The sequence below is a fragment of the Ahaetulla prasina genome, chromosome 1, assembly GCF_028640845.1.
Source record: "Ahaetulla prasina isolate Xishuangbanna chromosome 1, ASM2864084v1, whole genome shotgun sequence".
NCBI lineage: Eukaryota > Metazoa > Chordata > Lepidosauria > Squamata > Colubridae > Ahaetulla > Ahaetulla prasina.
Window position 1 is genome coordinate 361,933,936 of NC_080539.1, and position 15,591 is coordinate 361,949,526.

General features: G+C 41.0%; 1 protein-coding gene across 1 annotated transcript in view; it reads right to left on the reverse strand.

Moving 5' to 3' along the window:
• UNC13A (unc-13 homolog A) overlaps window positions 1–15,591 on the reverse strand; it is a 264,443-nt gene that overhangs the window by 117,315 nt on the left and 131,537 nt on the right. Inside the window, exons 8-10 of the mRNA XM_058163052.1 lie at window positions 14,462–14,497; window positions 11,095–11,305; window positions 3,187–3,984 (exon numbers count right to left, since the gene is read on the reverse strand). Of these exons, the coding sequence (XP_058019035.1) occupies window positions 3,187–3,984; window positions 11,095–11,305; window positions 14,462–14,497 (1,045 nt within the window). The remainder of the gene's footprint in view (window positions 1–3,186; window positions 3,985–11,094; window positions 11,306–14,461; window positions 14,498–15,591) is intronic.

Consider the following 15,591-nt stretch of genomic DNA (forward strand, 5'->3'; position numbering starts at 1 on the left):
TACCTGTTCTATTTTAAAAACAAAACCAGATAATTCAAAATGGCAAAAGCCATACAGAACCTCAGGGGAAAAAAAAAACAATTGGAAGAGGTTTTATCTGAAGGATGTTCAATAGGGAAAGGAACAGAAAAAAGATGGTTCCCCCCCCCCAATTGATTGATTTAAACTTAGATTATACCTTTTTCACCAGAAATAACATTCAGGATGGAGAGTAGCATATGTAGGCCTGGACTTACAACCACAATTGGGACCAGAATTTCTGTTGCTAAGCAAGGTGGTTGCTAAGTGATTTGTGCCCAATTTTATGACCTTTTTGCCATAGCTGTTAAGCAAATCACTGTCGTTATTAAGCAAATCATTGGTCATTAGGTGAATCTGGTTTCCTCATTATCTTTGCTTGTTGGCTGAGAAGGTTGCAATGAACCCAGGCCGCTGCAACTGTCATAAATACATGCCAGTTGCCAAGCGCTCAGATCTTGATCACGTGACTGTGGAGATGCTACAACGGTTGTAAGTAGGAGGATCACTTTTTAAATGAGATTGTAACTTTGAATGCTTTCTAAATGAATGGTTGTAAGTCAAGGACTATCTGTACAGAAAACTCTCGTCCACATATCAAACAAATCAGGATTCTCAAAGCCGTCCCATGTATGTCATGATTTCAGAAGGGATACCTGCCTCTTGGAGTTGCAAGCAGACTTTATTGAACGCCCGTAACCAGTTGGCTTTTGCTCGTGCTTTGGGGTCTACCACTTCAACTTCCTCCTTCTCCCTGTAACCAGAAGGCAGAGGTCAAGTGCAAAGTCCAGCATCTGATCTTTGGCTGAAAATTTATAGGAAACAGCTCTATCAAACTGCTTTCTGTTAAATAAGTTCACTCTGTTTTTTCACTAATTCTTTAGTTTCACGTCATGAAATAACTTCAGGTTGTATTTAAGAACCCAAAGAATATTGTTCAAAGGAGGTCATCCAGCAGAAAGGTGTTTCCCTCTAAATCAGGATCTTCAAAGGGGTCAACATTGACACCCCCCCTCCCAAAGGGTTGATGTAAGTATTCAAAGGGCCAATAAGTGTCCAGGGATCAGTAGATGGTTGAAAAATTATGGAAATGGTTGAAATGATGGGTGATTGGGGTCTGTTAATCTTTTGAGCTCTCTGTAGAGCTAGTCCTAAAGCCTCTAGTCCTGAAGATGAGGTAGACATCAACAATTTCAGTAATAAAAGTATAATAAAATCTTATATTTTTCCTATTTTAAATGTTGCCTACTTTTATGAAGTCAATACTATTCATGGTACTATTATTTAATAATGTTTGTTAAATTATTTTCATATAATAAAAGTTTGAGGTTGATAAACAATCTTAAACTTCATGAAGGAGTCAATGAGCTAAAGTTTGGGGGCTGCGATCTAACTGTCAGATTTAGACTCTACACTATCCACCTAAGAGCCCACAGATTAAAAGCTGGATCTCAATGTTCTCTGTCCACTTTTAATTATGAAATTAACTTATTCTGAATTATGAAATTAACTTATTCTGAGTCTAAAGTTATAGTCAAAACACATCTGCAGAGTTCCTGGTTGGAGAAGGTTTAGAAAGGCTATGCAATGTTTCAGAACTAATTTAAAAAATTAGAGGGAGCAGATGCATCTTGAAGTTTTTAGAAGTAGATCTGTGTTTGGGCAAGTTTTATGCTACAGATTATATGTTAGGGTAGATAAATGTAGGCCACTGCCAAATTCAAAGATCATAGAACATCACATTACTATGTTAATCCCAGCATCTCTTACTCCTGGCACTTAGCAACTGAATGGTAACTGGATTTAAGGATCCATAATTTTGTTTGTCATATTGTTCCCAATATAATGTTGTTCCAGTGAACTATGGGAAATTTAAATAGCACTCCCCATTTAAATTGAGGTAAGCAATAAGTTGGCCAATTTGTGGATCATAAATAATTACTTTGGTTGGTAATAACCAAAATATTCTGATGAACTTCAGATCTCTTTAAACTGGGTTAATCAAATGCCAAATGTAGTTTAGTTTAAGGAAGGATAACTTGATGCACACCAGGCCAAAACTTCCTACCTTCACATATCCATGGATGGGGTCTGAGATAGCCATCATTAACCAAGAGAATGATCTTGAAGTCATAGTAGATAACACATTGAAGATATCGACTTAGCTTGCAATAGCAGTGAAAAGGAGGAATTGCATGCTAAAACTGCCAGTACATTAATACTCTTGAGCAAATCTCAAATATGTTTCAACAGTGTCCACGAAAGGGTAAGAAATGTCAAGGTGTCAGTCAGAACTATGTAAATGAAGCACTGTTCCTTTGTATATGCATATACACATATGATCAAGCTTGATCCCACCTTGATTTCACTCAGGATGATCAAAACTGAGTTCTTTTGAAGATCATTTATTGCATACACTGATTGTTTGTCGCTGAATATGTTGCTGAGATATATTAGGGTTTGTCCGTTACTTACGATTTAACTGATTTATCTCTACAGTGAATGTTTTATGTATATATTATTGAGTACTTACCATGGGTGCTTTATGAATTATTTACTGTGAAAATTTTATTTGACAACACTGTCAATCATCAGGAGTCCTATGGGATTCAGTAGTACAAATGAATGAATGAATCAATCAATCAATTAAAACTATCTATCTAAACTGTTGCCATCACCATATCTTGTGGCAGTAATTTAATTATAAACTGAGGAAGTACTTTGGGGGGACAGAGGAGAGATCATCTAAATCTCCACCTACTTACCATGGTTGGATGACCCCGTTCCTAAATTTTTGAGAGAGGTAATTTTTGAGAGAGTTGAGAGGTCTCAGAGGCAGACCATAAAATTACATAGTATGAGTGGAATGGAAGAAGTGTACAGGGAGGGCATTCCCCTACTCCTTTCAAAACCCTGGGGCTAGCTTTATTTTCATTTTAATCGCCCACAATTCCACGTTATGATCCTATGCCAGGCACACTGTGGGCGATTGAAATGGTGTTTCTGGCTCCCTGAGGCCGGATGTAGCATGGTGGATGTACATTCCTGTTGCCAAAGGGACCCACCAAGAGCAATGGTTCTCTTAGGCTCAAAGCTGCCCCACAGCAGGACCGAGACTGAACTAGGCAAACAAGGAAACTCTGACTTTTACCATAAAGAATCTCTTACTTCTCTTCTGTCTTGGGAGGCTCTTCCTGGGGGGTCTCCTCCACAGCCGGGGTCTCTTCTGCTGGTTTTTCCTCCTGCAGGACAGTTGGAACCTCGTCCACTTTCTCCTCTTTCTGGACCTGTTGTTGCAACCTCGGGGGCACCTGCTGCTGCTGCTTCTGCTGCTGCTGCTGCTGCTGCTGCTGCTGCTGCGGCTGTTTCTGCTGCATAGGGGGCAGCTGGGGCTGCTGGGGCTGTTGCAGCTGCTGGGGTGGCTGCTTCTGCTGCCCCTGAGGAGGCATTTTTTGCTGCAAGGGCTGCTGCTGCCTCTGTTGCACTGGCGGCACCTGTTGTTGGGCCTGTTGCGGTGGTTTCTGTGGCGGAGGCTGGGCTTGAGCCTGTTGGGGTGGCTTCTGCTGGAGCTGCTGCTGTTGGGCCTGCTGGGGTGACTTCTGCTGGGATAGAGCAAATGGCGTGGGTGGCTGGACCTGTGGGGCCTTTGACTGCGGCTCTTGCTGCTGCAGAGAAGCCTCCTTGGGGTAAGATTCATGGTCAGCATCGGGCGCCTTGTCCTCGGGGTAATACTCTTCGTTCTCACTGTACTCTTCGTTGAACTCATCCTCCTCCAGGTAGAAGTCATCCTCTTCTTCGTCCCAGTGCGGGGAGTCCTTGTGATAGCTCACAGAGCTGTGGCAAGAGTGGTAGGAGTCTCCGTCCCGCTCATCCAGGCTGACGTCATCGGGGTCAAATTCATCACTCAGCTGCGAACTACCCTGGCTCAGCTCAGCCGAGGAGGCGTAGCGGCTGCTCCCAGTGGGGCTGTAGGGATGGGCAGGGGTTGAGGAGGGGGATGGAGAAACAGAGGCAGAAGCCGAGAAGAAAAAGGGCGGTTATAAATGAGCTTAAAGATAATGTGGTGGAGTTAGCTCGCTAGAGCCAATCCTCACATCTATTTTTCTACAGGTCCACATAGCACAACTATTGAGCATCTCTATGTCTCTCTTCCACACACCTCTAAAAATGATAACGATGGATTGAAATTTACACCTATACTGGCCTTCCTAACATTCTGAATGGTTCCAAGCAAGAGGGTAACCAACATTACAGGGGTGCATCCTGGCTCAGATTACATTTCCAAATAAGTCACATTCTGGGCCTCATTTCAGTAATCTCTCCTAAAGAGTTATCGAATTATAATTTCATCAGCGGGGCTGTGATTACTTTTAGATCTGGGCAGTTCCTTTCATTGGGAAGCCATGGGAACGAACAACAAACTTTATTAGAAGGTGTCTGCTTTCATGAGCTGCTGCTCAGTAAAAGGACAGATTAGGGATCATGTGTATTCCATTAGGCATTAAATATAAGCAAATGCTTATATTTAGAGCGTTCTGTAGGTCAGCCCAACATAAAGTTTTGGAATTTGCAATTGTATGTAATTCCAAGCTTACATGCAATTGGATGTAATCCACTTCTAGCTATTAACAGAATAAAGTACATGCTTTTGCCATCACTTCCAACTCTAGTCATACCATTGCGCTGATATTCAGTGCCAGGGGATGAAGGAAAGTTGATAGTGTCTTAGTCCACTACTCTCCTACCAGTTACTCCTACTGACTGAACCGTGATCAAACTGGCTAGTCCTTAATCGGAGTCATTCCCCCATGTATGAACTGCAGAACAATTGGCATCAGTTAGCCTGACTACTTTTACAATGCCTGGAGTCCATTTTCTGCCATTTCCACAGATTCAGCCAAGCCACCAGCAGCAATCAGTCACAAAAAGAGACAGCAGCCATAGACACAGAAACATAGAACAATAAACACCAGCTTGCCCCTTCAATGATTCAGGTTTTTTAGGGACATCACAGTTATAGCTAGCATTGGATGATAAAGCCAAATAAAGTTTACACCTGCTGCTGCTATAATAAGAGAGAGAAAATAGGTAAGAATAGGGAAACAATATACACCTTTCTAATCAGTGGTCCATACATGAGCATTTACACACATACACAGAGGCCCTCTGTGACAGAATTATCAGGTAGTCCTTGACTTACAACCATATTTGAACTCAGAATTACGGTCATATGTGGTTGTGGTCATTAAGCAGGTCACCATGTGACCGCACCCTATTTCATAACCTTTTTTTTGTGTGGTGGTTGTTAAGCAAATCTGTTTTCTGCAATGGGTGTTTTTGGCCAGAAACCATTGAAAAAAAATGGTCACATTGTGTGGACAACTCCCAGAATTCCTCAGCCAGCAACTTCCAGCTGGAGAATTCTGGGAGTTGAAGTCCACAGAGCTTAAAGTTGCCAAGGTTGAGAAACACTGATCTTAGAGGCAACATACAGGGTATAATATTGGATATGAGCGAACTAAAATATTTGTCCCCCATTTATTGTTCTTATTTGTAACTGACAAACTGGTGTGCTCTAGAACCATGCTTTAATGCCCAAATAGGTCAATGCAGGGCAAATATATTTATATGTATTTATGAAAGAAAATAACCAAGTAGCCCCACTTTATTTCCAATATAAATTCCCTTCCCATCCAGGGAAGGAGTGTTTAATGCTAATATCTTGATTCCCACCCCCACCCCCAGGGTTTGCACTCCTATTCATCATTACAAAAAGGAAGTCCAATTAGCATTATGGAAGAATACAAGTAGTCCTTGACTTCCAACCACAACTTTTTGCCACAGTTGTGAAGCAAATTATTGCAGTTGTTCAGTGAATCCTTCTCCCCCACCCCTTCGCCCCGCATTGACTTTGCTTGTTGGAAGCTGGCTGGGAAGGTCAGAAATAGTGGGATGCTGCAACTGTCATAAATACATGCAAGTTGGTGAGGGCCTAAATTTTGATCATGCGAACATGAGGATGCTGCCATGATCGTAAATGTGAGGATGTAAGTCACTGTTTTCAGTGCTGTTGCAACTTCAAATGGTCACTAAACAAATGGCTGTAATTCAAGGACTACCTGTACGAATGTGTTTTATGGAAATGGATTGATTGTGGTTCCACTGTTTCTGTGATATTCCTGCCCTTGTGTGCAAGGCTAAAATAAAATTTGGATTTCATTCTTCCGAATAAACACGCACGTACACACACACACACACACACACACACACACTGTACCTCTCGATCAGATGTATTCATGATGTATCTAAATGAAGTGGATGAGCCCTAAGGTGGTGGTGGGATGTGTATTTCTTCAGACAACCTTGGTCATTCCCACCTGCTTAAAAACAATACAGACCCCTGGCCTGCATACAGATTGCTAGCATTTCAAGGAGAAAAGAATCAAACCTACACTCTGGAATGACACTGGTACAAGGTTTGCACTTGTCTTCTAAAAATCTATGGAGATTCCCAGTCATCCAGGTCATGGTTGTCCCAAAGGTGCTTTTCAAAAGGCAGCTGGACTTCCTTCAGTCTTCTAAAGGAAGACTGATGTCTTCCAAAAGGAACTCTTTCTTCCCCTGACAGAGTTAGATTTACTCTTGACACATTCTCAAAATATAGAGTGGCAAATTACAGAAGGAAAAAAAGGATATAAGGATCAGAGAGGGGACACAGAAAGAATAGAGAGGGACAGCTGGATTCACTGTAGGGACAGATAGCTTTAAATCCCAGAAGCTACATTACAGCAGACTGATCAGACTATCTCTGAGCCAGCACAGAGGCTTACGGGAAGCACATGCAGACACGATATGGGACATACCTGGATTAGACCGAAACCACATTTCCAGCATTGGCAATGGGGGAGGGACAAAGGAAGGCAGACTCACAAAAGAATGTGAGTGTCCATTTATTCAACTTGTGGCCTGGTAGAGGAAGGCATCTAATCTCAATGGTTTGCTTGCAATTTCGAAGTCTCAGATGGAGGCAGTGCAGCCTTATGAATCTGCACTTCTGTTTTTAAATTTCTGGGTGTTATCAAAGGAAGGGGTACAGACATAGCTTGCACAATGTTCAGTTCCTCTGCGTATTTCCCTCTTCTCTGCAGTCAACGGTAAAACACTGCAAGGTAGTTGGGATCAATCAGAGTTTAGAAATAGGGTGTCCAACTTGAGCAGGGGGTTGTACTAGAAGACCTCCAAGGTCCCTTCCAACTCTGTTATTCTGATGAAGGTCTGGGATGATTCCTGGATGATCACAATCCCTGGCCCAGAATCATGGCCAGTGCCACGCTTGAAAACCAGAAAGGCACATTGCCAAGGTGGGAACCTCCAATCAAATTTTGGTCATGCTTGCCAGGTTGGCTCTCTCATCTCTGACTAACATACGATGCCCAAATACGCCATATTACGGTTTGTTGCAAAGGCCTGGTTCTCACAATATGCTAAGACAAGGGATGTGTTTTCCCTGAAATTCCAACTCCATTTTAGCCTACTTAAAAAACATTGTGTAAACTCGGTGTACCTGCTGATTTCAGAAGTCACACAGCAATGGAAAATGGAGGTGGTGTTGAGAGGGGAATCCTCTCAGATTGATCTTCAGATTCTGGCTTTGTATCTGAAGCTTTGATTGGGAAGGGCAAACTGGTCACGGAAGACAGCAGTTTTAAACTAAGTCACCATCCCTAGTAAGCAGGCAGTTACTCATGGTTGCTGGGTATCCAAGTGAATTGGGGAAAGGGAAAATCTGCACCACACTGTTTCATTATTAAAGCAGAGGATGTTGCATAGAATCATCTCTTGTAAATCTTGCTTAGCCTTCTTTATGTTACAATTGCCTGTTAGGAAAATCTTCCCACAGGAGTTACAAAGTGTCTGTGTGTGCGCGCTCGTGCGTGCAGGCACGTGTGTATTCCACTGAGAATTAGTTAAGGGAAGTTCAACCGGTTTAGCTCTGCCTGGTAAGGCCTGTTATTAAGAACACAAAGCCTGCAATTACTGCAGGTTCGAGCCCGGCCCAAGGTTGACTCAGCCTTCCATCCTTTATAAGGTAGGTAAATGAAAAAAAAAAAAAACCCTAGCAAAATCTTGATTTCAAATTCAATCTTGTTTGGGAAAAGAAAAATATTGCAGGGGGTGGAATGGGAGCAGGAAAGGAGTCGTAGCATCCACTGCTGGATAGATGCTGATGGCCTAATCCAGTTTGCAAAAACCAAGAACCACGTGACTCTGCAAAAGGCACACAGCGGAAAAACAAGAGAAAGACCCACCTATCAGATAGGTCTAGGGAGCGCCTGCTCTCGAGCGAGGGCTGGTGGCTTGTGCGCCTGCTTGACCCGGAAGCAGACTCAGCGTCACTGTGCCCGTTTGCGGCAGAATCTACACTACCATAGCGTCTGCCAGGGAGGGGAAGAGGAAAAGGGTCAGCATATAAAATGGCAGAGAGAAAAGATACCCCCTCTCCTGTCCTGGGAATTTGAAAGGGAGCAGAAGGAGAGAGCAAAACACAAATTTGCTAGCTAAGAACTAAGAGACAAGGAGGTGGGTTTCTATCTGAGACCTGTTTTTTGTTCAGATAGAATATATCCAGGCCAACCTCTGCACTCCACTTAGGCTGCATCGTAGCTCTCATCATTCAGAGCCAGTTTGGTAACAATGGTGTGGAATAATTGGAGTTTGCTTGAAGAATGCTGGCCTGGAACTATTCAAAGGGTAGACCTGGCATTGGGGAAAAAAGAAGGCTATTCTGAAATACAGAAAACAATGTTGAACTGGGATGGTTGCAAGTCATCCCCACCACCACCACCACCCCCATCCCCAGCAACCAACCATGATTTTCTCAAAGAAGTAAAATAAATCTATTATGGAAGTTAGCTACCAAGAGAGTGGCCCCTAAAGGCCCTGTGATTCTCAAAGGACACGAAAAATCACATTGACAGCATTGTTAAAAATGCGAGGCTGTGATGAATGATTAATGGCCAACAGAAGATTTTGGGAATGGAATGGAGTTCTTTTATTTAAGCATATGATTTGATTACTCTTATGCAAACAGCAATTAGGAGACCCACTGCGGTCGCCCCTCTGCAGTCAAGGCTACTATTTTTTCTCGTAGTCCTATCAGGGTTTCTAGTCCCCAGGTTACCCACCACACCCCTATATTATTACGGATCCGAGCCAAGTTTTAAATTCTTTCTCCCTCACTTTGTATATATACCCGGAAGGTCCTTGGCAAGATTCTCCCCATATGTTCCAATGTGATGAGCTAAAACCAAGCTGGAGGAAAGGAAATAGCGAAGAAATATGAAAGCCAATTGAGCTGCAGGGAAAAGGTCTGTTTGTTAACTATCGTTCAGAATTTGGCTCGGGATCCATTGCAATGTTTCAGCTCTTGAACAATGCCAGTAATGAATGGAGCTGATTCTATCAATTCTTTGGCCCTGGCTCCATTCTAAATATGACCCCCGTTCAAGAGGAGCTGTCTTAAGTGGTTGGGGCTATTACCAATGACAGATACAAATGGAACTTTCGTACTCTGCTCTATACCACTGAGTAACCGGAGGCAGAGATCAAGAGTAAAGAAACTACTTTTGTATGTTTGTTACAGGTAGTCCTTAACTTACAACCATTTGTTTAGCAATCATTCAAAGTTACAATGCCACTGCAAAAAGGGACTTACAATCAGTTCTCACACTTATAACCATCGCAGTGTCCCTGTGGTCACCTGATTGTAATTCAGGTACTTGGCAACTGGTAGGTATTTAGTATGATCGCCTTTCCGACTGGCTTCTGACAAATGAAGTCAGTAAGAAGTCCAACAGGGGGAAATTGCAGGTCACGATCACGCAATGTCTCATTTAACGATTGTGGCTAAAAAGGTTGTAAAATTGGGTGCAGTTGTGTGAGAACAAATTTTCCGGTCCCAATTATAAAGAGATTGTATAATGTGTTGCTTGAAATAGATTCGGAAAAGGATTTGGTAAAGGATTGTATGATAAAATGGGCACAGAATATTCAGGAACCAATAATGTTGGAAACATGGGAGAAAATTTGGGTTAGAAATGTTAAGTTTACACAAGCACAGAATTTAAGGGAAAATTTTTATAAGATGTTTTATAGATGGCATTTAGATCCCAAAAAATTATCATGTATGTATCCTAATATCCAAGCGAAATGTTGGAGGTGTGATTGTGATGATGCTACATATTTTCATATTTGGTGGACTTGCAAGAAAATTAAGGTCTTTTGGATAAGAATTTGGTGGATTATTCAAAATGTACTGAAGAAGAAGATAAAGTTCCTGCCACAATTTTTCCTTTTGGGAATTATAATGGATTGTACAGGGATTGAGACTAAATTGATTTTGAACTTAATAACAGCAGCAAGACTGTTGATTGGACAATACTGGAAGAAAGAAGAGATACCTACAATAGAAGAATGGATATTGAAAGTTATTAATTTGGCTGAGATGGCTAAAATCTCAGCGCTTTTAAAAGACAATACGCAGGAAAGATATTTAATTGAATGGAAAAAATGGATTGATTATCTACAAAACAGATATCAGATTAAGAAATATCAGATTGCCTTTGAATAATTAGAAAGTTATTTTATGTAATGGGGAGGGGGTTGGGAGACGAAAAGCTTTGGATGTGGTTATTTGGATTGGACTTTACCTTGTGATTGACCGGGAAGCCGGGGTGGGGAGGAGGGGATGTTTTGTTTTTTTTTTTTTTGGGAGGGAGGGGGAAAAAAGGGGGAAAATGTTTTTGTTTTTTTTAAAACTCTTTCAATAAAAAAAAAAAAAAAAAAAAAAAAAAATTTTCCGGTCCCAATTGTGGTTGTAAGTTGAGGATTACCTGTATGAACATAATGTTGGGTATATTGTGTTTGAGACAGAAGGTTGGACGTGATGGTCTGTTGCTTTATGGCTACCATGACATATGGCTACCATAACTCTTTCCCCATTTTATAACCTTCTAGGGGGAGGACAAGAAACCCTTCCCTACTTTTCCCAACACTTCCAGGCTGCATCCACTCTACCTGATTGGCCGATGGTTAGAATAGTCCATCTCATAACCCTGCATAGAATCTGTATAGGAGTCTCGGGATACTCGCTGTTGATGGCGTATGGGGTACTGGTGGACCGAAGCATTGGGCTGGGAGGTTGTATAGTAAGGGGGTGGGATGCTGTTGCTGGTCTCACTGCGATAGTCACTGTCTCGGTCATCCACGGTGCTGTCAGGGTCATCATCTGTAAAAAGGGACCCAAAATCATGATATAAAACAACAAAGTGTTCATTATTAAAATGGGATATGTGAACATTCTTTACGTGCGAGGGAGCACAGTATGTGAACATCTGTGTGTGTTGGCAAGCATCTGTATTTAAAAATTTAGAAGGTCCACATGCATAAGTGTCAAAAGGATGCAGTGTTCTGACATGATAGAGAATAACAGAAAAGGGTCTCCGTTGGAGAACAGAAAAAAAATGGTGGTTTCCAGAGGACAGGGATAGTTGATAACTGAAAAGAAGTGGAGAACACAGAAAGAGATGAATGGACAAATAGAGCATGAAGACATCTCACAAGCTGGTTGAAGAAATTTAGAAACAATATAAGGACCTCCCCAAGCTGGTACCTATCAGATCTAATGGATTTTAACTCCCACAATGTTCAGCTTGGATGGGCATTTGGGAGTTTAAGTCCAAACTACAATACATTCAGAGAACATGATCTTGGGGAAAGAAAAGAAAGAAAAGAAAGTCACATGGTTGTTTAAAATAGGTGGGGCAGGAAGCTGTTTACGGTATGGCATGGGTTTCCTTGCAGAGCTGCTAAGTAGGATGGAGTGGAGAGAGAAAGAAAGGGCATGGGGAATGTACATTGGGGGTGCAGGTTGGAGGCTGAATGTTTCCTTGGCATGCAAACCTACTTCCTCATTCAGATATTGGTTCTTGACCTTGCTACATCTGTAAGCAAGCCAGGACATGATGCACTGCATAATTATCCATAGTTCCTCGCTACTTTTCTCTAACTGCTGGCCGATTTCTCAGTTTCCTAAAAATGATCCTGATCATGGTTCAGTAATCCTTCTTTTTAAGATCTAAATCAGGGATGTCCAACCTTGGCAACTTTAAGACTTAGAAACATCAGTTTGCAGAATTCCCCAGCCAATGTGGGAATTGAAGGCCAAAAATCTTTAAGTTGCCAAGGATGGATGCCTCTGCTGTAAACCAATAATCCAAATAAAGCTTACATATATTACAATTGAACCCTTAACTTTTTTAAAAAAAAGAAAGTTTATATTAATGCAGAAAAACTGCCTTCCTTGGCATTTTGGGCAGCCCTTGTGAAAATGTTTTCATTAATTAACTTGCCTCCACTCTCAGTGGTTGGATTATTTGCCCTAAGTGATATTATTCTGCAGCCAGATTAATTGGCAATTAGATCTGAGTGCACCTTTTATGCCCTATGTGATTCCTGATTGGAAGGGATTGGCTTCCAAATTGGTCCAAGGAGAATAATATGCAAGCTAAAAGAGTGTCAAATATATATATTTTTAAAATAAAAAATAATTGCTCTCCCAAAGTCCCATATGGTCCTTAAAGGGAAAACTAATTAAGGCATCAACTTGGCCATGCTCAATAAAACAATATAAATTGGAATTGAAGTGGACAGGAACATAACCCTGCCTCAGGAATCAAGTCATTTCCTTTTCAATCTAAGTGCCATCTCACTGGTTGGATTCACAAATGGACTGAACAAAATTTCCTCTCATATTATTTATTTCTATCCCATCTTTAATATTTTTGCAAATAACTCAAGGCAGTGAACATAGCCAAGATACTTTCCTCCTATTTTTCTCACAACAACAGCCCTGTGAGGTGAGTGGGGCTGAGAAAGACTGACTGGCCCAAGGTCACCCAGCTGGCCTTCATGGCTATATCTCTCCTCCCCAATAAACATGACTGGAAAAAAAGGCTAAGTTTCCATGACCTACTCAGCTACAATGGTCCCAAGCCTGTTTTAGCTTAGTCTACTGCATGGTACAATCTCAGCCACCAGCTGACCATACAACACTCTGAGCCTGGTTCCCAAATTAATTAATTTTCTAGGTTCATATTATACAGTGAACTATAAACTTATCAAGCAGATTCAGTTTACATGACAACCTAAGCCACAAACAAAAGTAACACTGTGGAGTCCTTGGTGCTCTCTGAGTTTGACTATGTGTGCTGTAGATGTTTCATTACCTAGCTAGGTAACATCACCTAGTGAGTGTGGGGTATGTTCCCTGTTTATATATATATTAGTTTGGCTTGCCAGTGTGGGTGCAGGTGCAGTTTTCTCCTTGGTAGTTCCTTGATTAGTTAAAACTAACACTAATCAAACTTAATATGTTGTGTAGACGTACCTCGTACATTTTTATCGTGTGTTATGTGAATATAACTGTGTATCTGAAAGAGGGAGTTTGGTCCATGACCATATATTTTAATAAATTTATCTGAAAGAAATATTGCTGCTTGGCTGGCATTGTCAGAATCACTAAGCATCTACACAAAACACAATGTATTTTTTGGTGGAGGCCATTGACCCAATTAGTTAAGGGCTGGTTCACACAATTATACCCACCCTTTTGATGCCTAGCATTTAATGAATGGCTGGACTGTTCTTCTATTATAACATTATGTGATTATCTGCAGGAACATTTTAATTGTAGTCATCCCTTGACATTACAAAGCATCTCTTAAACAATGAGCAGCTTCAAAATAGCGGATGGATACAAGTTAAGGAAAAGTACTGAGATTACATTTGCACATCAAGCTAGACTCAGTTAGATTAATATAGCAAATGGATTAATGCCATAAATCAGTCAATTAAATAATTTGAAGAATGTTGGCTAAAGCCAATTCTGGTTTCTAGGCATCAATATTTTTAGCTACAGACAAGCCGCAGAGGAGGAACGACTCAAGTCTATTAATGTCATCCTAGGGTCAGAATGTCCCCAGTTCAAATTTAATCACTGCATTGAATTCACTAAACAATTTTAAGTAAGTACTTGTTCTCCAGTTCACTATCTTTATCTGGAGTCTAGTAAGTAAGACCAAAGGCTTCTGGAGGATAGAATTTTAAGTCTCAAGAGCCTGTCGGGAGTGGCATGTGAGGTTATTCTAGCTTTAAAGGTATATACTATACTTTGACTAACTAGCTAACTACACACACAAAATTGTTATCATTATTGCTCACGCTTGCTACCTGAAAATATCTGCTTCATCTCTTGACCTCCAGATGAAAAGGTGGGCCACGTTAGATTTGACCCATACCTCCTCCCCCGGAGAAGTAATAGGAAAATATTTAAGAATGCCACAGAGTGAAGTGGGAGGGTACAGGATCAGAATCGTATACTTACTTTGTTGATCTCCCCAGCCAAAATAATTCCAGTTGCCTACAAAATAAAAGCCAAGAAGACATGTCCCTTTAAGAGACAGGCCAATTCTAAATACTGTATACTTAGTAATTCTAACCCTAAAGGGAAGAGGAGGTTGTAGGGAAAGGGAGGTATAAATTCTACATCCAGATGAACTTTGGAAGCTAAGAAGCATATAAAAGCAGGCAGGGACAATCTGCAGCTTGGGGTGGGGTGTTGACCCCCAGTTTTTGCAACCCTTTGAAATTGCACGAGCAAATAACTGAGAACTACAATGATCAGGAACCGGTTTTTTTGTTTAAAGTAGTGAAATTAGCAGATTGAAGAGTATGATTTACTAATCTTGAAAGCTTGATTTACCACTAGATTGGGATGGAACAGAGAAAAAAAGTATGCAAGCTTTTAAGATAAATAAATCACACTCTTTAATCTACTAATCTTACCATATTAACAAAAATGTTTCCTGCCTCATTCATTTTGCCTACTATATATTTCTTAGCCACATTTTTTTTTAAAGAGCACTGGGATGTGGTCTACTCTTAATAGACAGGGAAAAGCCTTTCTACATGATTCTTATCTTCTGTAGTGTTTCTCAACCGTGGCAATTTTATACTGTGTAAATATCAAGTCCCAGAATTCCCCAGCCAGCATAACGGCTGGGGAATTCTGGGAATTGATGTCCACCCAGTTTAAAGTTGCCAAGGTTAAGAAACAATGTTCTAGTCTTACAAGTACGCTGCTTTTGAACATGGAGGTTCCTGTACCCCAGTATTTCTCAGCCTTAGCATCTTTAAGAGGTACTGGCTGAGAATTTTGGGAACTGAAGTCGACACATCTTAAAGTTGCCAAGATTGAAAATCACTACCTTAAACTTTAATAGCACCAACCTCTCCAAAATTATTCTCCAAAAATGTATTGCATCTGGGGTGGGAAAACATTGGAATTAATGGATCTGCTTGGTTCTTTAGCAGAATTTAAAATCTGCCAAACAGAGACAGATCCAAAAAGCCATTTACAGTACTTAGCATTGCAGAACACAACATCTTTGAGCTTATTTTGAATCTAGGAATTTGCAGCGTATCTACTACATGTTCCCAAGAGATATACCAATA